Here is a 27418-nt window from a genome sequence, read left to right as displayed (position 1 = left end):
ACTTAAATACTGCGTATTTCTTACCTATTACTTATCTACAAGTTTTTGTCGGCACAGAAGAATTGGAAAAGGGAGAAAAGAATTTTCCTAACCTTTTGATACACCTAAAATTACTAAATTACAAATTGTGCATTGTCATCTCAAAACACTAATCTCTATCTTGCAAACATTTAAGGATTTTGTAAGCTCTGATTTGAAAGTTATCCTACACTGGAGAAAGCAGGTTAAAAATCTCCAGAAATTTCTGAATAATGAAATTGAATCTCGTGTCTGGTTAAGTATTTCATCACATCAAGATGTAGTGAAGTTGCTTGAACCACAATGACTTTAAATCCATTTGCCAATTGTTCTTTAATGACACATTACTTGTTTCAGTAGTTTCTGACTGTCCAGATTCTCTACTGCTTTCATGGAACATAGCTTACAGTGGCAAATCTTGGATAGGAATTCACTACCACTTGAGTAGCTCCAAAACTGGTGTGGGCCCTTCTGATGAGAGGCTGCTACAGCTCTAAAAGTGTGTGTTCTAGTGACAGGAGAAGTTGAAGAATATTTGAATGCTTGAACTTTGTAGGCTAGAAAGGATCAAAGACTAAGTCATAAAACACAATTTTCATTTTACACACCTTCTTTAAAGAGAAAGAATTTTGAGATGTGTTAATTGTAGTTTCTCTTCCACTCAACAGAGGAAAAAAAAGGATTAAAAAGCAATGGCAGTGAGAAAGAAAAAAATCTTAAGAGTCAGACGAAAACATTTCAATTGAAGTTTTCTATTGTAAAACTGAGCTCTCTCGAATCAAATATTATAGAGTAAATTGTCAACTTGTCTAAAATACCTCCAACAGAAAAGACAAGTCTTTCTCAAGATTTGGAAGGCTCCAGATTAATCTCGAAACTGACCTTCCTTTCTTACTCTGACATACACTAAGGCATCCTACAATCCCTTTCCTTCTCCACATCATCAAAGCTCCAGTGCCTCAGGCAAGTCCCTCCCACCCCACTTCAGTGTTTGTATCAGTACCTGACAAGTCTTGTTTCACATTCCTCTAGGACCACTCCAGAACCTCTAAATAAATTTCCTGTCATTCAAGCATACTTCCTACTTTACGTTCAAACTCTTATTCATCTTCATTCCCACTTACATTCCTCCTGCTCAAATTCAGAGGATTAACACTCTCTATATTTCTCCAATACCTCAGCTACCTTTGTCAGCATTTTACGTAGGTCCTAAATTTTTTATGCCACAAGTACTCCAGATTTCGGAAACCCAGCCTGTACTATTTCAATACCTATTTTTTTCATGATGCTTTCCAGCTGAGAGGCCCTAGTTCAAAAGCTTCTGTTTTAAATATCAGAATGGTCTTCTCCAAAGAGGTGAAGGTTACTTTCGGGGTCAATGCATCAAAAGTCAAGCAAACAGCTCTCCCCAAAAGGCAAGGTTTGTTCTTAGGTTTTTTTTGAAGTTTCATTTATTAGTTGCTTACTTTCCCATCAAATTTGTAACAACAATCTTGAAGTCTTAGATTTTAGGAAATTAAGACAGACAAATTTTACTGAGGTAAACAGTTGATAGCAATTTTCTCAAGCCAAGAGATCTCAAATGAATCAAGATTATCCCCTTGTGTTAGCTCAACATACTTTGGTCCCCCACATTCAACTGCAGAAGCTTTCACAAATCGAACAGGTTGCAAGCCAACAGGTTCAATGCTCAGAGTGTTGTTTTCAACAGCTTCCAGAACAGCTGAGGCCAACTGCAAGAGAAATTTAGAAAGCAGTTAAAAACAGCTCTGCTTCATCCATTGCCTCAAAGCAGGGACATATTTCTTCTTCTAAGAAGCTAAGAACACCCACCCAACAAAACCAAACCAAACCAAACAAAACCCAACCCACCAAACAAAAATTCTATTCCAAATAAGATTTCACTTTCATCATGAGCAAGAGGTCCCATTTCCAAGCTCCTGTTTAAATTCTGCCCTCCAAATAACCCTGCCTTCCCTGAGGCAAGCTACCTTCCTTTACAGCCAGGAATGTAGTCAAGCATGTTTAAAATACTAACTGTATTTTCAGCCTTTCCTCATACACCCAAATAGCACATGTATTTGTACAGGCTGTGTTCTTGCCAGAGACTGAATATGGCACAAACTTTATTTTAAAAAATTGGTCTAATTTTATTGCGTGCTATGAAAAACACAAAATTATGCTGCATCCATCCTTATCTTGAATAAAACAAGTAAACGTTATGTCACTGTTTTTCAGCTAAGGATAGCTCTAGCAAGGCGTTCAAACAAGTTAAGACTGAACAATATATAGAAAAGCCAGTTGCAACTTCCGAACACTAGTCACTTAAAGTGCAGCTTTGCTCATGTTTTTTACATTCACTCTTTATAAACAATCATAAGACACTGGAAATGTGACCTTTTTGCTTGATTGGACTGAACACTTGCCCAAGACCACTGTTTCAAGTAACAGCCATTACTTGATTTAAAAAAAGGTGCAACTTATGTTACTATTGAAATAATTTTGTGCCAAGGTTCCTTCCTACTAAGTAATAAAGATATTTTTTCTATTGTACTTTAATTAAGAACAGAATGTTACTATTGAAGTAGTTGAAATTAAATACTCTCTCTGACATCTCCCAAAAGAAAAACACTACACATACACACAAGAGGCTACTGAGAGTTAATGTAATACTTCAATCATTCACATAACTGCATTTTCAATTATTCAAAAACATAACACATGTGTAAATTATTGTTTGGCTTAACTGCACGCTAGCCTATCAATAGCCAAGTGAGAAGTTGGTCACTACACACAGCATCTGGAAACAATAAATCGTGTAACTGACAAGTGCTAGAACCCTCACTCTTCCCTTAAGAGGCAATACACATCTACAGTAATTATATTACCAGTGAAGATCAAAATCCAAAATTAAGTTGCTGCAAAAGACAACAGGATGGCCTACTTATATATACTGCAGAAGCAATTTAATTCCCATAGTAACCAAGCAAACTTTTTAGTGGGAGAGATTCATATGATGCTGTACACCAACCATAACAAACTGGTGTACAATTAACTAGAAGACTGCACATGCTTATGGCCAGAAAGTAACAGTAGATGAAAAGCATGGGTAAAGAACATAACACCTCCTGAAAACGACAGATAAACATTATGAAGAAAACGTAGGAGTTTCTATGTGAGGTGTTTAACTTTATTGGAAAAAGAGTATTAATACTTAAGAGACTTTAAAATTTCTTATCATTTTTTAATAAAAATCTAAGAATAGGCTCCCTTTTCCCTACTGACTGATACTACAACTACAACCTTTAAATGCTGCTTAAGAACAAAAACTAAGTAAATCAGTTGGATCTGTAATCAGTTCCATGTTATTTCCAGGATAGGTAAAACTCCAGTCTTTCCTCTGTATGGGAGAATGTGTAGGAATAACACAAGGGAAAAAGTCTCAGTTTGATTCCTCTAAAACCATATTTACAAACTGCCCCTGTTGAATCTAAATCCCAAAGTCTAATTCTTGTAACTCAAACCTCTCTTCAAGAAAAGGCCCAGACTGTGCTTGCAGTCTGCTTTGACTGATATGAGAGAAAATCAGTCCATAAAATTAAATATATTGGTCTCTACTGCCCCCTATATAAACAAGAGACAGAACATGACTTTTACACTGTATTTGAAGTATCAGGAAGAAAACTTCCATCCCTCCCTACAAACATCAGACAGACAGGAGTAACATTTGAAGAAGTAGATCTAAAAAGGCCGTATCTGGAAGAGCACTAATGGAATAGTGAAGGAAAAAAAAGGTCATTTCAATGCTCCAGACCAAACTTTAGGACTTCACTGTAAATTGTCACACACCAATGAAACAAAAATGGTTAGACTTCATATTGAAAACAATATAGTAGTCTTTTGGCTCCATGTAACATATTCAAGGGGAAGACGTCAGTGACCACATTAAGACCATTTCCATTACCTCACTTTTGGAGAAGGTTAAACATGGAAAAATATCTTCCCGATAAATTTTGTCCAAGAAAGGACATGTTCTGTCCATAGTAGGCTCATCCTTCCAAGACCTGAAGTCATTGTACAGAGACAAGTCAGCCTAGAACACACAAAGATTCAATATTTTAGTAATGTAATTATCACACTAGTGTCTACCATTTGCAAATATCCACAGGTAAATAATAAGCATTAAAATGCTTTCTATTGTAATGTGAAAGAATGCTATTATGGTTCAGCTATGAATACTTTCTTAAATCCACTTTCCTAAGCCTGTAAATTCAAGCAAATCAAAACATACAATTTTCAGTACACAGAGATAATGCATCTACCGGTTACCACTACACCAGGGACAAGTTAATTACTTTTCCCCCATTTCCTAAGCTTACAGATAGCTTTGAAAAACTTATGAAGAGCCAGAAAACAGTTTCCATCTTCATGGATCTTCATTACAGTATTTCAGTCCGCCTCTATTTATATGAGTTAAGAAAAGCAAAGAAATTCAAAGAAAACAACTGCAGTCCTAGACATTTTACACGTTCATGCTGCATCTGACCCAAACATGCTGCTATCCAAACACAAAAAGAAAATAGACTAACACACTGAATACACTAAGAAAACAGGAAGTCAATGTACAATTCAATTAAAAGTACACTGTTATTCTTCATTTTTCACCTTTATGCCAAAACCCTCTCCTATACCTCCCTAAAACAGAAAGGCAAGAATGCTCACTGGGAATGATTTATAAGCCCCACAGCTCCTCTAGTCAAAGAGGAAACGCTAAAATTACCTACTAAATCATGCTAGGATGAACTGTGTTCTGTGTTAGGAAAAGATAATTGTACCTGCTGTGGAAACACCTTGTTTTGTCATCTCCATGCTGAGATCAGTTAGCAGCAGAATGGCACCCACCCAGAGTGGTGGTCCAGAGATGGATACTAGGTTGCTATTAAAAATACATTTCCATTATGGGGCAGCCTGTCCCACGGGCTTGCTACCCACTAACAGCCAGAGCACACGGAGGTGTTCCCAGAGCACATTGTCTGCTTTAGGGTTACTTGAGAAAGATCTCACTCATGGGCTCCAACACTGCTGCAGGAGTCGGGGTGAGTGCTTCTGACATATACTCCTAATCCAACATATAAACCTAACTCCAATCCCAAAGGGATATGCAACACCATCCTGCTCCCCACAACACGATCCTCAGACTGGTTTTGACATTCTGCTTCAGCACCTTTTCCCCTGTTTAAATCCCCTTCTTGAACTACAGCAGACCTATACTCCTAAAACTCCAGAAAGGATGTACACTGCAGTAGAAACATAAGCCAGGATGTGAATTTATAATTTTGTACAATTAAAAACAAATAATACAGATAAGATAATGAAATGGGGAAATAGCATATACTAAAAATTGATTTTTAATACTATTTAAAAGATCAGTATGCTGCTTTGAACCAACTTCAGTCTCTTTTTCATTTCCCAGGCATTACGCCTTCTCTGAATTCTCAGCACTTTGCCATTCTTCTACATGTATGCTTTGGGGGGCTTCTTTCATCACTTTCAGGGGTTTTTGGTTAAACTTTATTATTTTTTTTTCCTTGAAAAGTAACCTACAAAAATTAGACTGGAAAATTTGTTTTTTGTTAGAGCCACTTGCACTATGCTCAGGTACAATCAGGAACAACTACCTTAATTAAGCTAATCTGTAAGTGTTCTGGTTGCTAAGCCACCAACTTCATTGTGCAAATGGAATTCAATAGGTGTAACTTGCTTCCTAAGGGAACGTTTCCCATAACTTAAAACCCACCTCAGGTCTGGCTTTAAAATTAATACAATCAAGAGATACCAGCAGAAAAACATCAATTTTTGATTTGTAGTCTAGAATTCTAAAAATTAAGATGCATTTCTTATTAACTTGGTTATTTTCCAGATTTACTCAATTTTACCCAAACCTACAGTTTATAAAGAAGCTGCCTTGAAAAAAACTGTTCAGTGACCATAGCTTGATGTTCTTCCTTTTCAATCTACAATGCATGATACACGTGTATCTCCTCCCTGCCTTTACTTATGCTTTCACTAGATACCAGTTTCGATTATCTGAAATTAAATATACAATCAAATGTAATAATAATTCCAGTTAAATTTTTTTTTATGCTTTCATTACAGTAAATATGACATCAGCAAAATAGCTCTTTGAACAACACTGATGCATTTATCAACACTTCTGGTGAGATCCCCTTCTTGAGGGGATGCTACCTGTCTGCTTAAGATCCGGCTTATCTCAATCTTTTTAATGTCCAAATTCATTAGACATGTCTATTTATCATAAAGGTTATTACCACATGCTAGGAAGTATTTCTCTGGGATGTTGGCACCTTTCTAGCTCCACTGCAATTTAGGGTGGACAGCCAGCCACTCTTGACTCTGTCTACATTCCACAAAGAAATCTGAGAGCTGACCTCTTTATACCCAGCTCCATCCCAAAACACAAAGCTCTAGACTCTGCAAAAGGGTTCAAAGCTATTGGCTCAGGGCCAACACACAGCCCTGAGCAAAGGTACTCTTGACCCCGTTTTGAAGTCAAGTCACTCAGAATCAAAAGAATGAGATTCAAAGAGTAACAACTCAGTGGCAAGAACAACTAGCAAGAAGGGGACAGAACTAGGGTTTCAGACCCAATCTCCCAGAAATGCAAAAAAATTTACCTTAGAGCAGCTATAAAGAAAACCAGTAAATAAAGCACTGGATAACAGGAGCAGATGGGAAGGTATGCCTCCCCTGCTTAAAACAATGTCCTACCTACCACGCCAAAGGCACTCTTGCTTTTTTCACCCCATTCTACATTCCATTAAATACCCCTGCTCAGAAGAGAAATAAGAATACTCAAGTCCCAGTGGGTGGAAAACCCATGTGTTTCTTAGTGATTCCCTAGGCTGTCACTGGAAGAAAAAGTCACCAGTTTGAGCAGTCCTGAGCAGCCTCAAAGTGTCTCCTTATGCAGCCAACAAGAAGGAGAATGAACTGAAGAAAGTGTCAGGCAGACTGGCTCTTCTGCAGCATGTCCTCCATGATCACCACGTTCTCTCCATGAGAAACTGAGGTAAAACGTATTTCTCCCATCTCTCACTCTTGCACAACACTTAAAGAATTCATTGAGTCATGACCTCGGTCAGATGCTTACGAAGTAACCGGATTCCACCCCAGTTCTCCTGTTTGCTGAAGGGCAACAAGGACTCAGTTTTAGTAAGGAAAATATCCTGGATACCACTGAAAGTGGGCAAGCAGGTTATAAGTCATCTGATTTTTTTTAAGTTTGAGTATGAAACACAAACTGGAAGATGCCTTAATTTTCTAAGTTTATAGTAAAATGGTGTCTAGTACAAATGCAGTTAATGATGACTGGAAAAATAAAGTATAAAGATCCAGTCAGCATATTACCCCTCTGACAATAGTCAGTAGCCACAGAGCTGGCTGAAGAGACATCTGAGAGAAAAGACAGTGATGTGTATTCTTTTACAGCCTCAAAACTTCTAGCAGTCTGTAGCTAAAAAAGCTTTCTAAGCCAAATATCCTATCTTCTATACACCTTGACAGGCTTTTCTTTTGTCACTTTGCATGACTTTATTTTGAACATATTTTTAATCTTGCTTCCTCATGACAATGTTTCATTATGTACTGACTAAAAATTATTTTCCTTTTAACTTCCAGAGTTTTCATTAATTCATTAATAATTGTTCATCACTCATCTTCCCCATGTCACCTGAGATTGCAGAGATTTTTCTTCTACCTCAAGTTATCTCTCTACACAGAAAACTTTCCATTAGGTTTGACCATATATGTCACACTTCCTTGTATTTTCACAATTTCCTTTCTGAGAGGAATATATCATAGCTGCGTGTACAGAAACAAACTTTTACTACATGTTCCTACAATATAATACGTTTTATTTAGTATTTATTGCTTTCCTAAGGACTTCTAAGTCTCTGTAGGTCTTTGACCATCACTGAACACTGAGATGGGGTTTCAGACAGTGATCAACAAGGACGCTATCTTTTTTTCCAGTACAATGTAGCTCTTTCCAAATTCACAACTGCAAGCTTGCTAGTTGCATTTTTTTCCTAGATGCCCCGTTTCTCATTTACTGATTTTTGGATTTCATCTGCTGTTCTACTAACCACCCAGTAAAATAAGCTCCTTCTCAACTCTTTGGTCAATTTTTACTACTACCATTCCAAGGACTCACGTACCAAGCTCTCACCTCATTATTTCCCCATTTTCAGTTATACCAGTAGATTTAAAAAACAAGCAAACAAACCAACCAAAAAAACAAACAAACAAACCCTAAACCATACCAAAAAAACACCCACGCAGGCCCCAGGATTCCAGTGACTCTTCACCTGTTCTCTAATAAATTACTGATTTCATCTTTTCCCTGGCCTCTTTCACCCACTACCGATCTGTAACACTACTCTTCCTCTTTTCTATGGCAGTTCATACAATGCTTATGAAAGTCTACGAACTTTCAGTGATGGACTTCATAAAAAAGCCACCAGGACATATCACCCAGTTATATTGTTTGGGGTTTTTTAATTACCATGTGCAATTCCAATATATGAAAACTTATCTTCCCTTAATGACTTAAAGGTAAACAAGACTTGGAAAAAACACCTCCTTATTGGTATGTAAAGGAAGCTCTTTCATTAATGAAAAACGTCTCTAAGATTGTAAACATTAAATGAAGATTAATATATACCATATTTATTGTGAGTAAAACAAAACAATAAAGCCAGTTTATCAGCAAAAAGAGAACAATCCTTGTACATTACCTCTCTACAGTCTTTTACAATTGGCTGCACCATGGTAAGGTCCTGATGACTGCCACCCATAGCACTGCTTGTACTCTTGTTTCTTGCATGGCCCTTCTTAAAAGGAGTTTTTCCACCAGACTGGAACTCCTTAGTTGGAGATGTTGGTGAAGTAGACAGTACTAGTGTTTTCAATGCTGCTACTTCAGCCTGGAGGACATCAATCTTCACGGGGCAGGGGGAATAAAGTCATTAACAAACAAAAATATACTCGTTTATAAATATGTTAAATCAATTAACATCATCTCTGGCTATCTTGGTGCAAATCAAAACTTCATCTTCCAACAGTACTAACACACAGATGCCTGTGCAATTGCATATTGCAGTAACATCGGCTTCCTATGCACCTTGCTGGCTGACATGACACAAACACCGTGTCCATGGGTGTTTGCTAAGAATATGTCAAGCAACACAAAACAACCGAGTATATATTCTAAAAATGTATACAGGTAATGCTCTATCTTTATGATTCACATTTCAGATTTAAAACCATGTGAAAAGACAAAACAAGCTGGGAAAAACTCACCTTTCCTTGTGCTTCTTTTAACTGTTTTTCTGCTGCCGCTTGTTTGACATTTGCTTCTTTAACCATTTTGTGTGCTTCCTATAAAAGATGTTTAGCTAGTGTAAATGCTTCACACAAATTTACAAAAAACCCAACAACTAATGGCATACTTTTGCTTCATGAAGACTACTTGTGAATATTAAGTTGTGCAATAGTCTGAAATGAAATAGCTACATTAAAAAAAAATCCCTACAAATCTATCATTTTGATTCATCACTGGCACCTACAGTTCTCCTTGGTTCTGAGCCCAGATTCAGCAACTCCACCCACCCCCCTCCAGCAGGAACAATACCTGTCAGGAACACCAAGCTCCAGTCACGCTTTGGTGGCTGACAAGTTCCTTGACCCCCAAGAGAAAGACTCAGCCAGTAGCAACAAAAGCAACATAGGCACAGTAGCACATTCAAAAGAACGTCTCCCTTCTTGTAGCCAGAACAACCAGTTTTAGACAACTGTAAATTTCTGCACAAAGGAAACCAGTCAAACAACTATGAAGTCTAAATTCTCGTCATCAATAAAAGAGACAAAACAACAGCATAAAAACAGTTCATCATTTAATAAACATTTCTTAAGTAGAATGGAAAAAGCACTAATAAAACAATCCAAGTAAAGAAACAAGGCTAAACCAATAAAGAAGGAAGCATAAAAGGACTGAGGGTTTTTCAAACATCCTTTTACGTCATACCTCTAAGCCTTGTTGTCTGTAAAATGTATTTGTTTAGGCTCTGATCCAGCAATTTGCACCTACGATCAAATTCCTGTTCTCACATGGTACTTACTGAAGGCAACAAAAATTGAAATATCAGAGCCATCAACCAAATTACTTGGGAAAGGATCCTTTTCATATCTGTAAAGCGCCTAGCACATCTGGACACTATATAAATAAAACAAAAAAGTTCATACATCTTCATACCAAAAGATCTGGCTCCCACTGGCATACAAACACAGCTGTATAATATGGCGCTGTAAAATTCTAGTAAGTAACAAGACACATGCAGGAATGGGAACATACACATTTATACAATGTGTACAAATACATTTAACATTGACCATGCAGTTTCCGCTTAGTGATGCACCTTTGAAAGCAAAGCATGTTACTGTGCTATTACAGTGTAATAATGTAATATATGCACCCAGCTGTGCAAAACAAGTCTCAGTCCTCCACTGGGATGCAACAACCTAGCAAGACCTAGCATATCCATTTATATGGCTGCTGAAATTAGTGGGATTCAAAATTAAACATGAATTCAAGGGCTGCAGATCCCAGTGCAAAAAATCAATAAACCTCACCACTATGTCTTGTTAGAGCCTCTCAGTGAAATCAAATCACAAAAGAAAACTTGGGTAACATGCCTATAACAGTCTGGAGAATTCAAACTCAAACTGTTATTACTAATAAACTGTATTTCAAACATATTTTTAACAAATTGACACACTGTTCTAAGCAATGCAATGTCATAAATATAAAATTTCACTGATAATTTTCTTTTTATTCCTCCACAGTTAAAATACCTACCCGACATTTTCCTCCCCCCAGCATACACAAGTATTTATGCTAAAAAATACCCTTCCACTCTTCTATTTTATTTTTTTTACACAAAGGAACTGCTCAATATTTTAAGTAACCTTGCCCTACCAGGATGTAGTTTGTAATTTGATTTTGAATGTCAGTATTTTCAAATGTTTAACAGCACTTTTATACAACTTCACAGGTTTAAACACTGCTTCTAAAACATACCTAATATTGTATCCTTAAGCATATGCTGAAAGCCTATACTTTATGATTTAGTAAATGTATAAATCACCCATGGATTATGAAATTTATTCTGACAGTTAAAGACACCACAATTTAGGTCCAAAGCATTCCTCTATATATTCCTAAGATAAAATGAGAACTGATCCTACTTCAAGTTACAGATTTAGCATTTTTTTTTCTGTTAATACAATCTCACAATCTTTGCTGATACTACTGCCTTTTCCTCAAATGCAATGGTCCCACTTAAAGTTCAGGCCTCTCACTTGGTAACCAGGTTTCACCCCGGTGCATCACTCAGCACTAATGTTTCTTTTGAAGTTTGTGGGTGAAGCATGCTGCCAGACCCAAAATTCAGAAGCTGAAAGCATGGTTAAGTTATGTACTTGCTACCTCCATTCATCTGGAACTACACTGTTTTTTTATTTAGTCACCATGGCAACCCCAAATTTAGCTCTTATCTAGATAGCCTTGTTGTCAGACAGAGAAGCTGTCTCAAAATAGTTATGCCAAAAAATAAGCTGATATATTTTCCTTATTTTCTTCATTTTGTGTCTAGGCAGATTGACAAGCTCAATAAGGTATCTCGCATCTAAGTGAAAAGTCTGCTGCTTTCTGTTAAGCCTCTACTTCAACACACCCAAGTCTTCAGGACACAAATCCCTTTATATGCCTATTGCAGAAAAATTCAGCATACAATATACTGGTTCTACATAAAACATCTGGCTCAGCTTCCCTTAAGTATATCACATCGAAGACTCCAACAAACCTCAAACAGACTAGCTGTAAGTTCTTCCAATTCCTGTCCAAGTTGATCTCGCACTTTAGAAAGCCTTTCACATTCTTCATCTTTTAACTTCAGCTCCTATGGAAAATTGAAAGTTATTTATTCTGACTTAGAGTAGTAACTTGGCCTTTTAAAGCTAATACCACAAGAGAGGGGGGACAAAAAATAAAAGCAAATAATCAGAGGAGCATAAAACCTTTGCTAAACAAAGCCTTTCAAAATAGTCATCTTAACACTAAAAAAAATTAAATTAATGCTATGCATATATAGCTGTTTCTTCCTGCTGTACAGAATAATACCAGCCCAATCTAATGTATACCTAAGCTAAACACGAACATTTCCAAAATACCCAGAAGTAAAAAAACCTTTTTTTTCCTGGAAGTATAAAAGGCTGTATTCAGATAAAATATAAATCAAATTAATTACTGGGGCAGACAGAACACCAGTTCATCTACCCATTCCTTAAAATATACTTAAAGTAATCCTTTTTAAAAAATGAAAAAATTAATTTAAAAAAATCAGAAAGCACTGTCTCAGGACAATCTGCAATTCTAAAATCTTAAAACATTATTTTACTGCAAATACTGTCTTCCAAATATCTCCTTACAATGTTTCCAAAATCATACTTTAATTATATCCTTGCCCTTGTTTACGCAGATATATAAATAAAATTAAAGCAACTTAATGAAATTCCAAATGTTAGTGTCTATACCACTAAAATTTGAGTGAAGGTCTGACCATAATCATTTTTACAGTAAGATTTTAACACAGATTTGGCAGTAGAAGGGTTACATATGCCCAATCTCATCCGTACTGAGGACAAACTGGGGTACTTTGCAGAGAAGTAGAAAAAGGCTGATAAGAAATTTGAAAGAAAGTTCTTCTCCCCTTCTGCATCCATTAAACCCTGGAATCTCTCGCAGAAAGAGAACGATGTAGACAAAGTAAAAGAAAGAGAAGCAGCCAATTCTGACCTTTGAAAATTTTTTTGGCCCTAACTCCGTTCTCATCCCCATCCATCTCTTTTTCCCCTTCCCCCCACCAAGAAAGGCATTTCATTCCTGAAATGCAAGAGCCAAGACTATCACTAGTAAGTAAGACTTCAAATACAACCTAACAATGATTTGCTCTGAAAACCTCCACAAGCGAGTAAAAAATAGCTGCCTTCAGAAAACTGTGGGAGGCCAGTCACAAGAGAGTCACAAAAAAAGGCCCGAATGGAAGCTTCCCTTGTGTTTTTGGAAGGTGGTTAGTATTTCTTCCAAAGTCTTCATGATTCAAGTAATGTTGCATGCAACAAAATGTGGGAAGCTGCATCTTGCCTTGTAGCATGCTGGTATTAGGTCTTGCTCTCAATTTCTGCAGTGAAATTGGCAATAGATTTTTCTATAAGGTAAAGAGTCCTGTTTGACTTCAGCTCTTAGACTGGACAAGAATTTAGGGACTCTACTAGAATCATTTCGTATCAAAGGCATTATCCTTCTTTTACCTGGCTTTAACTTTGAATGTATTCATTAATTTTTAGTCTAGTTTGTCATTTGGATTTTTTTGCTTTCCATACACAACTACTTTGAAAGGTACCACTTAAATGATGGGAATTTTTCCAAACACGGTATTTCTCAAATTCTATTCAAATCTTACTTGCTAGCTACTATTCTGCACACAGTGACCTATCTCTTTCTCAAGAAAAAAAAACACAACAAACACCAAAAAGGCAGCAGGAAAATAGCTACAGATGGAGGCATGAGAAGAAGAAAGGAATACAAAAAAACTGAACACAAAAAAAAAGGAAAAAAGAAGAGGTTAAAAAAAGAAAGGGGGAAACAAAATTTAATTATTTTGTGTTGGTTTAAAGTATTTCCCATATAAAGTATGGTTCTTAATCAGGAAATGGAAGATTCTGATGCAAAATGCTTAAAAACTCAAAAAAAAGTTGAAACTTTTCCTATAAATGCAGAGGAAATGTCAACATTTCCTTTGGCTTACTTCCCTGATTTGTAAGGGAGGCTACATACTCATCAATACACCTTAAGAGGAGGTTACATTAATATTCAGGTCAAGAGTTGTCAAACTAACCACGCAAGTAAAACTACCCCAGGTTCACCTACCACTACATACATAAAACATTTTGCCTGCAACTGGAAAGATTAGGAGAGATTAAATTAAAATTTAGGCAGATGAGTGAAGTTTCTTAACAAAAACAAAAAGACGACACCAGGCAGTCTACTACGCATGGCTGCTTAGCTGGATTTGTCAAACACTGGGCAAGTTTCCATGACATGATTCAGGAGAAGCATAATGTAAGACGTTATTTTTGTAAAGCAAATTTAAGCTCAGGTTTTTTAGGCAAGGCAGAAATAAAGAGTGCCCAAAGCAAAAAGCTTGGCAATTATTAGAAACATTACTACTGCCTGTGTCTTAAAGGCATTACTGGAGACTTCCCAGCCATAGCCAATAAGGAACCAGAAAAGACAACTGTGTGTGCTAGACTAACCATTAATGCTGCAGTCCTTCAGTTCTGAAAAAGTAACTACATGAAGATGAGGAACTATTAAAAAACACACTTCAAACACACTTACAGAAGGCAAGAAAAAAAATTAACTTGCATGGGGAAAAAAAACCCCACCTTACAGTTAAAAAGAAATCTGTATCAAAGAGTCATATTGTTGTTTATTTCTCTTTGATCTTCTCAGACTACAGGGTGAGTCTTTAAAAAGAACCAGTGAGATAAGAAATGCAAATTACTGCTTCAAAACCATTCACACTTTACATTCTAGAAAGAAAATCATCCTACATCTAGCTCAGCAATTTAACCAAGTCAGAACTAGACGTGTAATACTGAGGAAAGAACATTTTCTACAGATATCACCTAAATTCTCAACTGTGGGATACTGCTGAATTCTGAAGTCACCAAAAAAGTATTTATATTAAATGCACTCCTATTTGACTGGTCTTCACTCAGCACACAAGTTAAACAAGCTACATAAAAATCAGTCCTTTGTAACCAGATTCACAAGGCTGTTTAATGTGACAGAAGATCCAGAGTATCTTTTCAAAGTTAGCAGTGTTTCACAAACTACTGAATTATCTTATGGTGTGGGTGAAGATGCTGCTATTTTGCTTTCATACAGTCTTCTTTCTGCTTGCCTGAGAAAATTTCTCTGCCTACAATACACGGCAACAGCGTAAGAGGGGTGGAAACTTTCATCAAAGACAGCTCGGAATTGCTAAAACACCTTCAGAGAACCAATATGCATCCTCAACAATCACAAGCCTGTGGCCTTACAATTGAACTACAATTTAATTTTAGAAAAAACTGAAAGCATACTCTTCAGTACAGCTCTAACACACCCTCATTTTTATTGTTAACTTTAAAGAAAATAACGCAAATTTTAAAATGCTGAATAGTACTGTATAGCACTACTGGAATTCCTGGGTAGTTATTGTGAACCTGTTTATTGATTAATCCATGCAGAGTTTCAAAATATCACATTTTACGGCTGATCTGAAGACACGAGATCAAATTGTAACACTCGGTTTGCTTCCGAGATGAAAAATGTATACAGAAATTGAAGCCTTTGAAAGAAAATTTTAAATCTGAGAATCAGGCTTTCAAACTGTGTTGAAATTGACCATGCCACATTCTATACTATCACCTCTTTCACCAGCATTACTGTATTGGGGGGAAAAAAAATCAATTTTACTCTACTAGGAAAATATAATTAATTCACATTTTACTACAAAAAGTCAAACATGGTTTTACTTGTTACTAACAAGTATACAGATCTTACTCTAAAGACCATGGGAATCATGGAAACCAAGTGTGTTGGAACCATCATCTCTGGCAGACTGCTCTTTCCTCATCAAAGAGGGCTAAAACATCAGTTTGTTTGACAAGGAAATAACTTTGAGCCAAATCACACAAAAATTCAAGGAAAGAATTCAAGTTCGTGAGTATAAACTGCTAAAGCTCAGAAACTATAGGTAAGCTGTCCAAAATACATGCAGCATGCTGGTTAACTAAGATGAAAAGCAAAAGGTATACGGTATATATAGGTATATATGAAAGATATATATTTGCAAGGACTCCACTAAATTTGTACATCAAGAAATACCCTGTATCAAAATACCATCACTATTCTCTGGGAGGCTATCTACACGTGGTTGAGCTATCTTCAATAACCACAGTGAGAGAGCTCAATCCAAACACAGCAGAGAAAATACAAATGCATAGAGACGTGAGGACATAAGGTCCCAGGCATTACAATCACTAAGCCTCTTAACACCTTCTCAGTTTCCCTGATGCTGCTTTAGAAGATTAGCGAAACAAGAAGGGTTCAGATGATGTAAAGCAAACACTACCCATCTCCACCTTTAGAATATAGCCAGAAATTAAGACTTCAGTGAAAAAATAAGCAAAAAATAATCTGAATGGTCTCAAAATTTGAAAATAATCTATCATTTTAATTAAGGGAGCATTTTAAGGCAAAAGTATGTAAACTCTTATATGCCCTTTTAGTACAGAGTTGAGCACTGCTGTTAACCTCTGACCCAACCTTTCTCCCAATTTTATTACATGATTTGATGCAGCAACTGATCTAGATTGAAGTAGAAAGTATATTTTTCTCTCATCAAGAAACAAAGTTTTCAAAGACTTTTTTAACGATTTTGCCAGCAATGCCATTCATCTTAAGAAGTCTATAGGCTTAAGAAATCCAAGGCATACAAAAGCAGAAAAATAAGAAAATAATACTTATTCTATTACTGAATAATTTATTCAGGAACCATATTGAAATGTCTAACAATTACAAGGCATACATACATTATCTAATATAAAAAACCTGACAGCACATTAAGAAAAAAGTTTAACTCCAAGCAAAGACATGAAAAAAAAATTAGTGGATCCCAAGGTTTAAAATTTCCATTTCCTTTCTAGTTCCCTTTCTGATCACAACTGCAACAAATTCAAATCAATCTTTAACATATAGTACAATACCACACAGTTTGGGTGGGAAATTTGGAACCAATGAAAAATGCAAAATAGCAAATTTGCATTTACTTTGTTACTCTCTGCAGCCTGTAAAATTTCCAGGTTCAATGAGCTCACAAAATTCAAGTGCAAACTGAAATTCTCATTTTTCTCACTAGTAAACAGCACAGAGAATTACAGAGAATTTAAAGCCATTACGTAAAAGACAACCAGTTATACAAAGACACTACCTATACATTACATCCCTACAGGTTTTGAACTGAGTACTCATCAACAAAAGTGAATATGCTTGGAAACAAAAGTTTAAGATTGCATGATATATGAGTATCACAGAGAGAATACAGCACTATGTGAACAGCCATGAGTTTTGGAAGAAAGATACCAGAGATGGATTAGGGATAGGAAAAAATAGTGCTCATGCAGGAAGAGGAAGAAAGTGAGTATAATGGAAGGAATAGGGTTTATTGTTGTACAGTCTGTACAGACTCCTGCAGTGACTAAGCAATTCTGAAACAGCGCAAGTTTAGAAAGACAAGCAAAGTAAGCTACCCCTCCAGTATAACACTGGTAAGAATCACATGAGGACTTGAGAATTAGCAAGAACTTTGACATCAACAGTCTCAAGTTAGTGCTGAATTGCTTTTGTTAAGACCACACAAAGAGTTTGAAAGCACATAACATGCAGTTTAGTATGTCCTAGCAGCCTTCATGCCATTTCCTTAACACCCTTACCAAATTTCAGAGTGAAGCAGGAAACACTTGAATATTTAAGAGACAAAGTGCGATACACTGCAGTAAGATTTTTAGATCATTCCAAGCTATCAGTAGCAGATCTGAGTTGTGGTATACTGTAAAGAAGAGCTTTTCTAAAGCTTAAATGTTAATTTGTTCTTATTTTCTAGGATTCCAAGTTTAACTGCTAGGATTATATATTCACATGCAAGGTCCTCAAATGTAGCTCAGGTTAATGTTTCCTTTCAGTGGTCAAAAGCTAAGTAAACACACACATTAGCAAAGGAAGCCACTGCTCAGCAATAAAACAATCAACAGAAAAAGCAACGTCTAAATCCATAGTTAAGATTCACTATGACAGTAATGACGACTGCATTCAACAAGATGAGGTAGCAAACAGAGGGCAGCAAGTTCAAACACAAGATGAGCTTAACCCTAAACAAGAATGGAATTACCTAGAAGAGAAGAAAGGGCACATATACAAACAGCACAAAACCTATTCAAAACTTAAGCACAGAGAAATGTTAAAATGATAAATAATGGCTTTGCATTTATATAGCACCATCCATCCAAACAAGACAAAGCGCTTTACAAATATTAATGAATTGAGACACAGTGTCTTCAAAGGTATCCATATTCAATTTGAAGTGTGGTGTAACAGTACTCTAAAGAACACCAGAGACATTTTTACTGCTTCTTTCCTATGCAGTCATTCCCCTGTGAAACATCCCTGTTTCTAAAGCATTTATAAATTCCATGACACATGCTACACTTTTAAACTCTAGAGGAAAGAAGACTCGAAAGGTATATAATCAGTGTCTATAAATACTTATTCAGTAACAACAGAATGACAGAAAATTAAGTCCTATTCTCAAATGTCAGAATGAAGGAAAGCCTGCATTTCAAAAAGAGAGTGTGTTTAACCACATATTGCAGCAAAAGTTTCCATGGTTAAGTAGCAGCAGCAGCACTAGGAAGAAAAACATTATCAAAGAATAATTATAAGACATCAGCACAGCACTTAGAAAATTTTACATTAAATAATTACATCATAATAAAGCTATAAGAAAAGAGTAGACTTCAAGTGCACCTTCTGGCCCATCTATCATTCTGCAATATTAGAAACACTTTGAAGAGAGAAAAAGCGGGAGGAAAGAAGACAACGAACCTTACCCTCTGAGCTTTTGCAAGTTCTTCTTTCAATCGTTCATAGCCCTTTTCTCTTACTTCCAGTACAGATGGGCTCCGTAAGTGAGATAAACTGTCTGTACTCAACCCAAAAATATCTTCATTTCCTTCAGCAACATCTGCTACTGTAGTGCCCTGCAAAAACTCTCTCTCTACGTTATTGCTCTCCTTCCTGGCATTACTGTGATTGAATGACCCACTCTGGGGTCCAGAGGTAGAACCAAGTGCTGCGTCGGTAACATTGATGCTGTAAAGAAAGCAATATATTTTTTATTTATATAATACAGTAAGAGTAGTATTTTAGAAATGGCAGTAGTGATGGTGAATACATAATTATGGACACAATTTAATATTACAACATTGTAAATATTAAAATTGTATCTGTAATGAAGCAAACAGTTTATATGCAACAAACATCAACAATTTAAATAAAAAGACACATGGCATTTACCTTATACCTGATACTTCTCCACAATTCAGTTGTCTGGGAGATGAATAAACAGGTTGTGTAGGAAGGTCAGAAACATTTAATGCATTGGGTTGGATTGGTGTGGAGGACACAACAGAAGGATGTGGTCGGTAGATTACACTGGGTGAGGTAGTTTGTTCCTGAGTCCCTGACTCATTTACTCCAAGAAGATCTGGTGTAGTAGGCGAAGCAAGGTTCACTTCATGAAAGCCTTCCAAGGGGTCACTGGCCATAATAAAAGCCTCATTATATGAATCCCTAAATGAAATAATCACTTTATCAGAAAGTAAACAGGAAATAGCTGTCAGATATATTTAAATATTTGAATGAAACACACTCAAATATGTTCAGAATACTTCATGATAGAATGGAAACTCTGGACTGTTCTTGCAAAAGTCCAAACTTCAACCACCAAAAATGTTTCTTCCCACCCATTGCACTGCTGAGTCCAGAAGATCTAACAGCAGACTCTGCATCTAAATGGGATGATGAAATCAAGAACATACTCTACATCATAAAACAATGTAATTTTTAATACAATCTAGAGCTGTTTCATATCAAAACAAATGTATTTCATTCATGAAAGGGGGAGACCTGGGAATCAGTGAAGAAAAAAAAATTTCTAAGTGTAAAACTTCAACTTTTCATCTCAATGAAGCAAATAATCTAGAACAGAAATCAGTGAACCTTTAAATAAATTACAGTCCATAGTGGTTTTGGTTAAATTACTCATCTGATCTTTTAACAGTTCACTGAAATGACAGACTTAGCCAGTAAGATTTCTCATTAAGTATGATGATGTATATTTAACACATCACATGATTAAGTGAACATGACAACTGTGAACAAGTACACCAAAATACATTACAGGTAAAAAGTACTACAAATTGGCAATTTAACTGACAATCTTTCAATTTATTTTTTAATTACATATGCTTTTCATCAGATCAACAGAAAACAAGTACAACACATGATTTTTACAAGTCCTATTTTTCAGCAGTTTATCAGAGATGACCAAATCTTTGCATAATTCAAAACTGGAAGTTGGAAGTAGTATGGAGAAATCTGTGAAGGAATTACTTAGCACTGATTATTCACTGCAAAAAAAACCAACAAACCTTTTCCATGTTATATAAATACAGAAGAGAGAAAAGGCTCAAAAAATATACTTAATGTGGAAAAAAAAAAATTGTGCACCTAAACAAAATAATGTATTGTATTTTACAGAGAAAGTTGCCTGGATCTTACACTTGAAAAGACAAGGCAAGGAGAAGATCTAGAAAGATGATGATCATAACCATGAAGAAAGGATGCCATCAACTTATATGTACCTCCAGTTCATTAGCCACTTCACAAAACACACGGGAAGACACCAAGAATGGAATCCCAAAATTACACAGGAAGCAATGTTTTAGTTAAATTAAGACTTTCTGGTCACCTTAAATTCAAAGAACACTACTCAAAACTGTTCTGCATCTCAAGGATTGCGGTGTGTATACACCAGTGCAAAATAAGTAGCTTTACCACATCAGCAGGTACATGTGGGAGAAATTCAACTGCTCAGACAGCAAGAGTATGTTAATTTTTCTCTGCCTCTGCTAATTGCTCCCACCAAAAAAAAAATCACTCCCCTCTAAGAAACGGCCCGGACTCAAAGGACAAAAAGGACCTTACATGAATGAAAAGGAATATTTTTGTTTCAGGTTTCTTTTATGCAGAAAATTTTATGCAGAAATTTGTTTTATTTTGAACTATCAAAACAGTTGATATTGTTTCATTTGCACAAATATGATTTACACAGAAAAACACTGTCACAGTTTTGTGCTTTGAAGCTTTCCTATTATAATAGAGATGAAAAGCTTATTTTTGAGTTTAAGTAACTTTGGCAAATATTGCTGTTTGTTTTCCCTATAATTCTTCTTAACTATTGGAAGCATTGTAATTACATGCTCTACATGATGATAAAGCCTGTTGAGTAGACAAATTAAAATGAAGGAACTGACACAGCTACAGGACATTTCTCTTCAAAGTTAAATTTCAAGAATGTTTTCAGCTCTACAATGCAATTATTACATCACTGTTTTACATTTAGTAAGCTAAAATACTGCTGTCTTTATAATTCATCACCCCAATTGAAAAACATCTATGTCACAGATCTCAAAGTCAAGGTCACATCTACACAAACGCTTTCCCTTTCTTTGTTGCCACTGCTCTCCTCTTCTTTGAGCACCAAGCCAGCCATACCCAACACCACTATACTGGCAACAACACCAGCTGTCACTTCCAATTTCCGATTCATTGGATCCCAGTCTTCACAACTAACAAAAGACACAGGCCCTGAACAAGGATGTAGAAGGGCCGCCTGGATGTCTTGCCTTTTCTACAGCGTGTAGGAAAGTGCACCCAAATCCACACAACCAAAGCAGAAACTCAGACCCACCTGAGAAAAAAACAGGAACACGCTTCTGTCCCATACTCCCTGCTATTGACTAGTTTCTATTTCAAGTTTGAAAGACACATTGCGAGTCACTCTTAAAACTCAAGGTCTGCCTTGATACTCAGTAGAGATATCATGGAACTTAGATCACCAGTACCGCTGACTGTCTACAGTACATGCTCCATTGGGCTAAACTTTGCTACGCAAGGTTTTTTTCTCAAAAAACTGATTTTTAAAAAAATACTACTTAACCTTCCCCAAGAATAAAAAAAGGATCCATAAAAGTTTATTTGTTGTTCTTTAATTTATTTTACTTTTTCTATATAAATCTTAGGGATATCTGTTTGGACCAAATACTTTTAAGTACATAGAGTAAGCAACAGGTAAAAAGATGCACCATTCCATATATTTGTGATAACAGACACAAATTCATCTACAATCTGAAGTGCAGAAGGCCATGCTGGCTCACACACACACCAAAAAAAAAAAAAAAAAAACCAACAATTGAAAGCCTCCTTATTATCTTTCAAATGTTCAAATGCATTTCTAGCTGCCCCTCTGGACCACCACATCAATTTCCGATACCAAAATAGTATGTTTGGGGGGAAGGACAGGAGGACTCTATCCCACCTACATGGTCCCACTCCTTTGAGAAATGTTCCACCTAAGTCTTTTCTACAGCTTTTCCACCTGCCTATATCCTAACCTGTCTATATCCTGCACTATTTTTAACAGTAAGAAAAAGAAAGAGCCCAAACCAAAAAGATTATGGAATTTTATTTACAAGACTATCACTCTGCTTATCCATTAAATATTGACCTCAGCCTAAACAGTAAACAAACCTATGCATAACCTCTCAACTATCAAAGAACAACCTCTTTCTGAAACAGTAAGTAAAAAAGTTTTAAAAATTATACAAGTTATTCCTGGAAGAGCTGAAAATAAAGCCCCTCAGATGTATTTTTCCCATAGCCTGTCAAATGGGCACTCATAACCAAACCATCTGTGTAAAACACTTTCCATTCACAACTTTTTTCTTTCCTAAGATTACTTCTCACTAGGCAGTGAGCAGGCAGAAGCTGGGTACACCACCCAGACAAGACAAAGAAGCCCATATTAAGTATCTCAGTTTCAAGACTCACCAACACCATTATGACACATCACACATTAATGAAACCAAATACATAAGCAAAAAGGCAGGTGGTAGTAAAATTAAAAGCTCTCTTTTGGGAAAGAACTCTTCAAAGTAATGGTAACCAATAGGAGAAGGATTAAAAACACACATTAAATGTCAGTGTCATTAAAGATTAGAGGCTTCCTTAAGGCTTGCAGGAAGGATTCATACTATTGGCTAAGGCAGCGATGAAGAGCCTTGCTGTGAAGGAACATGAAGCTAATGGTAAGCAGAGGAGAGCTTTACTAGGAGCCAAGCTGACTGTGTGCAAAAAGCACACACCGTTGACACAGCACTCCCGAGTAGTAGTTCTGCTACTGTGAACAAAAGCTGATATTCTGGCATTTCGGGCCAGCACACAAATAAAATAATTAATTTTCTAAATACCTTTTCTCCTACATTAATATAAGGTGAAAGCGTGGAATCACATTAGTGCCTCCCAAACATGTGATTATTTTTGTCTTAGTTGATAGTATGCAATTAGGATCACATAAAAAATGTTAAGTACTGTAATAAATCAGAATGGAACAACAAAATTAATTCGTTTCCTCATGCTTTCATCTGGAAAAAATGCAAATTTGGTGGGAGCTGACAAAATGTCACTTTTTATTACCTCTTCGCTGCCACACTTGCACTGCTGACTAATCACAACTTCACGAGGAAACTATGCTCAAATCTGTTATTTTCTCTAATAGTTAAACTGATTTCTTTGTAGTACATTTTAGTTTACAACAGTCAGTTAAACACTTCCTATAGCTTCTAACAAATCGAGAACCACAAACATTTTTTACAGCAGTCAAATCAAAATGCTTAACCTAATTTTTCTGTTATAACTCTAAGAGGGGTTTAGCTACTTGTCTGATTCAAAGCACTCAATACTAAAAAGCTCCCTGAAATGCAATTTATTGTGGTTTGTTTCCTTTTGGGGAAAAAAAAAAAAAAACACATTGTTGAAAACCGCCTACTATGAACTCTGGAGTTTGTCTTTCACAGATTGCTTTTGAATACCAGACACTTTGAAGAGAACAACTCTGAACAATCTCCTAACTGCTACAGTCCATTTAAAAGCAAAGCCAACACCAAACATTTCACACATCAGTAATCTCATTTTTAGTTTTAATAGTAAAGAGTACCATCACTACAGAATGGCTACCTGTTCAAGTAAGAAGGAAAGAAAAAAAATCCCCTAAGGAAGAAAGTTAACATCTCTAAATATTTTTATCAACAGCAAATTCTAGTTAGCATTTCTCAAAAGAACTGCCTGTTAGCCACTGTGGTTTAACCTCCATGCAGCAAGCCTTTTAATATGTAACTGAGTCTCAAAGACTTCATTTATTCAACTCCGTCTGCCTCAGTTGATTTGGGAGGGCTCCAGAAAGTGGAATTTTTTGCAGCAGTTCCTCAAAAGGACTGGCACTAGCCCACCACTGGGCCTGCATTCTTCTCAGTCGGTTCAGGAAAAAAAAAAAATTAAATATGTAGCATTATAGAGCCTGGAATGTAATATGTTTTTAACTCTAAAGAACTTAGTAGGAAATTAAGAAAAGTGGACTAATGAACACTTTTTAAAGAAGCAGTTCAATTAAGTAGAGCTACTTCAAACCTATCAGATGCAAATAAGCAGGTTAAAATTTAAATTGTTGTAAGGCATATACAGGCATTAATTTCAAGTTAAAAACTAATTCAATTACATCTATCCAGTATCAGATGCAGGCACAGGACAAAGTTTGGTAGATTCTCTTCCTAAACTGTTTTACATTTAAGCTTAGCCAGAGATTTCAAGCAAGTTTAAACACCATTATCAATGCCAGTTGATTGCAGGAACACAATTCAAGATTTGGCATAGGAATTCCTTTAATGTTTGCAAAAAATAATTCCCACTCCTAAAATTTTGCAATTGTGATAGGAGTTTCTGCTTCAGGAACCCAAAACAAAACTTTTTTTGGGTTTTTTTGAGCCAGCAAGATATGAGAGAAAAAGAAAGCACTGAACTACTCCAGTCTTAACATATTCTACTTTTATTTACAAGTGACCTCACACCTGTATTTACCAACAGGTGATAAATTAGGTAAGATGGTAAATGGAAGGTAAACTGTAAGTTCGGCAAGTCTACAGAATTTAACAGCTAGCAGAAACACACTTGGCTTAATGTGAGAATATTTTTCTACTGCATTCCCTCTAGTGTTGTCATATAATACTACGATGTGGGTTTTCTGTTTTTATTCTCACTTTATGCATTGAAAACACTATTTGCACTGTTTTAAAAGAAACACAGTTTACTTGATAGCAAGATTTTGTGAAGTTAAAAGGATTTTTGTTTTGATGAACTGATGATTAAAAAAATATCTTTTAAAAACTTAATTATAGGTGTATCTTCAATTAGAAAAACATAGGTACAGACAGTTAAGTGTCTCTCTTACAGAAACAAGCAGCACAGGAGATTCCATGACCTATATTTATGAAGTGCTTGTGAAACTTATAAATAAACATGGTTTAGACTCTGGTAGATAGTACACCTCTTACTAGAGAGAAAAGTCAGTGCTTTGCAAATGCAAAGAATACCGCAAACTTTCACTGTAAACAAACATTCAAAGAATGCTGTTCTGTTCACAAAGACTCTCAAACCAAGTTAATAAAACTGAAAATATGATTCTCTTTGCAGATGCTGTTCTTTTTAAAGCAGAGCATTGTTCTGCCTTATCTAGGAAACAACTTCACAAGCCCATCTCAGGTTTAAACCTGATCACAATGACTGTAATGTTATTCTTGCCAAGACTTGGACCTAAAGACCCTCTTGTTTCCAGTTACCATTGAAAATATTCCGTAATTTAAAATTCAGTAAAATTACGATGAATTTCCTGACATCGTATTTGCAAATGCATTTAAAGAAATATTTTCTTAATTTATTAAAAAATGGTTAGTACATTAGTAAGTGTTAATAAAGTCTCTAATACAAGTCTTGACAGTCAGGTGACAGTAAGACAATATTTTACATGCCATATTAAAAAGGGTCTTAAAAATAAAAATCCAAAGTACACGTCTCTTTTCTGAGAAAATCCATAAACCTAAGTGGAAGAGTGAGTGACCAGCTCATTTGGTATTTCACATGAATTTTTAAACCAAGTCAATAAAAGCTATGAAGACAGCTGCAGTCTACAATCAAAATGCTTCTTGTGACTGTTCTTTCTCCTACAGAAAAAAAATCCCCTTTTAAATATAGCATAACAAGATGGATATTCCAGTTGCAGCTGTGAGGTGCACTCCCATTTGTTATTTATTAAAAGCATAATGAGAGGTAAATTATTCATCCTTCTTTGCTCACTAGGTAACATTAACCAAGCACAACAGATGAATGACTGCCAAGACACAAATACAGAACGCCAAACTGTAACCCTTCCAGAAACTCATTAAACAGATCTATAAAAGAAACAACAATAAAAATACTAAAGCAACAAGATTTCAGGTTTTGCCCTATAGTGAGGAATACAAATATTCGAACAGATGGTAGCTGCCAATACATACTTCTAGTCTGAATAACCTTACATCTGCTTCAAAAGAGAAGCTGATAATTTCACAGTTACAGCAAGTCTGTAGAAGATTAATTATTTTATCTATCTAGATAACTGTTTCTGAGACTTCCTAAGAACATGCTTTAAAATGAACACAGCAGACAAACCAAGCAATACAAAACTTAGTACAGTATCTGCAAACAAAACAGACAACACTTTCAAACTCATAAAAGCACTGTAGCTTTTTGGCACCAAGACAAACTCTGGGGGTATCATTAAGGCTTTGGTCACTCTGTGTTCTCTTACTTCCCAGATCCCTGAGACTCTCGGGGAATTAGTGGAGCATCAGCACTCTAGCAGCACAAATTTCTGCATAGCCCATCGCTTGAAATCAACTTGTAACCAGAATTTACTTTCTGAGCCTTACTCTCCAACATAACTACATCAGAAATCAAAGCTAACTCAAATCTGCTACGCAACTAGTACAGCTTACACCACCACTTACCGGCGACTAGGTATGACCCTCAATACTGCTCGACAGACCATAATGCAACCAGAAACGCTACAGGCGAGCGCAGCCCCACAGTCCCACAGCGCAGAACGCCCCTCCGGTCCCTGCTCACGCTGCTCTGGCACCCCTCGAGGGGGGTGAAATCTGCGAACCCCACGAGGGGCCCTGCCCGGCCCTCCCCCCCTTCTTTCTCTGCCCCTTTCGGCGCTCTCCCCTGATCCGCACCTGCCGCCCCGCCGGCCGAAAGCTCTGTGAGCGGAGGCGAAGCGTTCAGCACTAGCTCAGCTTCTTCTCGCATCCCTCCTCTCCTCGTCTCGGTCACTGCTGCCCGGCCGCCCTTGCCCTCGGGCCCCGCACAAGCACTACGTGGGGAGCACGGCAGCTGCTCCGACCCGCCGGCGCCCGGGGCGCGATGGCTCTTTGTCCACCG

The 27418-nt window shown here is 36.5% G+C and overlaps 1 protein-coding gene across 4 annotated transcripts in view; it reads right to left on the bottom strand.

Annotated features, from left to right (window-relative positions):
* The window catches only part of RAB3IP (RAB3A interacting protein), a 50908-nt gene that overhangs the window by 5122 nt on the left and 18368 nt on the right, over positions 1–27418 (bottom strand). For 2 of the 4 annotated variants that reach the window (XM_017733227.1, XM_017733229.1), the window contains exons 3-9: positions 19340–19615; positions 18874–19135; positions 11961–12056; positions 9400–9477; positions 8835–9038; positions 3983–4111; positions 1639–1751 (exon numbers count right to left, since the gene is read on the bottom strand). In XM_017733227.1, coding sequence (XP_017588716.1) covers positions 1639–1751; positions 3983–4111; positions 8835–9038; positions 9400–9477; positions 11961–12056; positions 18874–19135; positions 19340–19590 — 1133 coding nt within the window. In that variant the 5' untranslated portion in view covers positions 19591–19615. Of the gene's footprint in view, positions 1–1638; positions 1752–3982; positions 4112–8834; positions 9039–9399; positions 9478–11960; positions 12057–18873; positions 19136–19339; positions 19616–27213; positions 27367–27418 lie in introns of those variants that run through there. The other 2 variants (XM_008632811.2, XM_017733228.1) reach the window with 2 other exon arrangements.

The sequence above is a fragment of the Corvus brachyrhynchos genome, unplaced genomic scaffold (genome assembly GCF_000691975.1).
Source record: "Corvus brachyrhynchos isolate BGI_N302 unplaced genomic scaffold, ASM69197v1 scaffold32, whole genome shotgun sequence".
In the NCBI taxonomy this organism is placed as follows: Eukaryota; Metazoa; Chordata; class Aves; order Passeriformes; family Corvidae; genus Corvus; species Corvus brachyrhynchos.
This window is presented reverse-complemented; position numbering and strand designations above follow the sequence as displayed.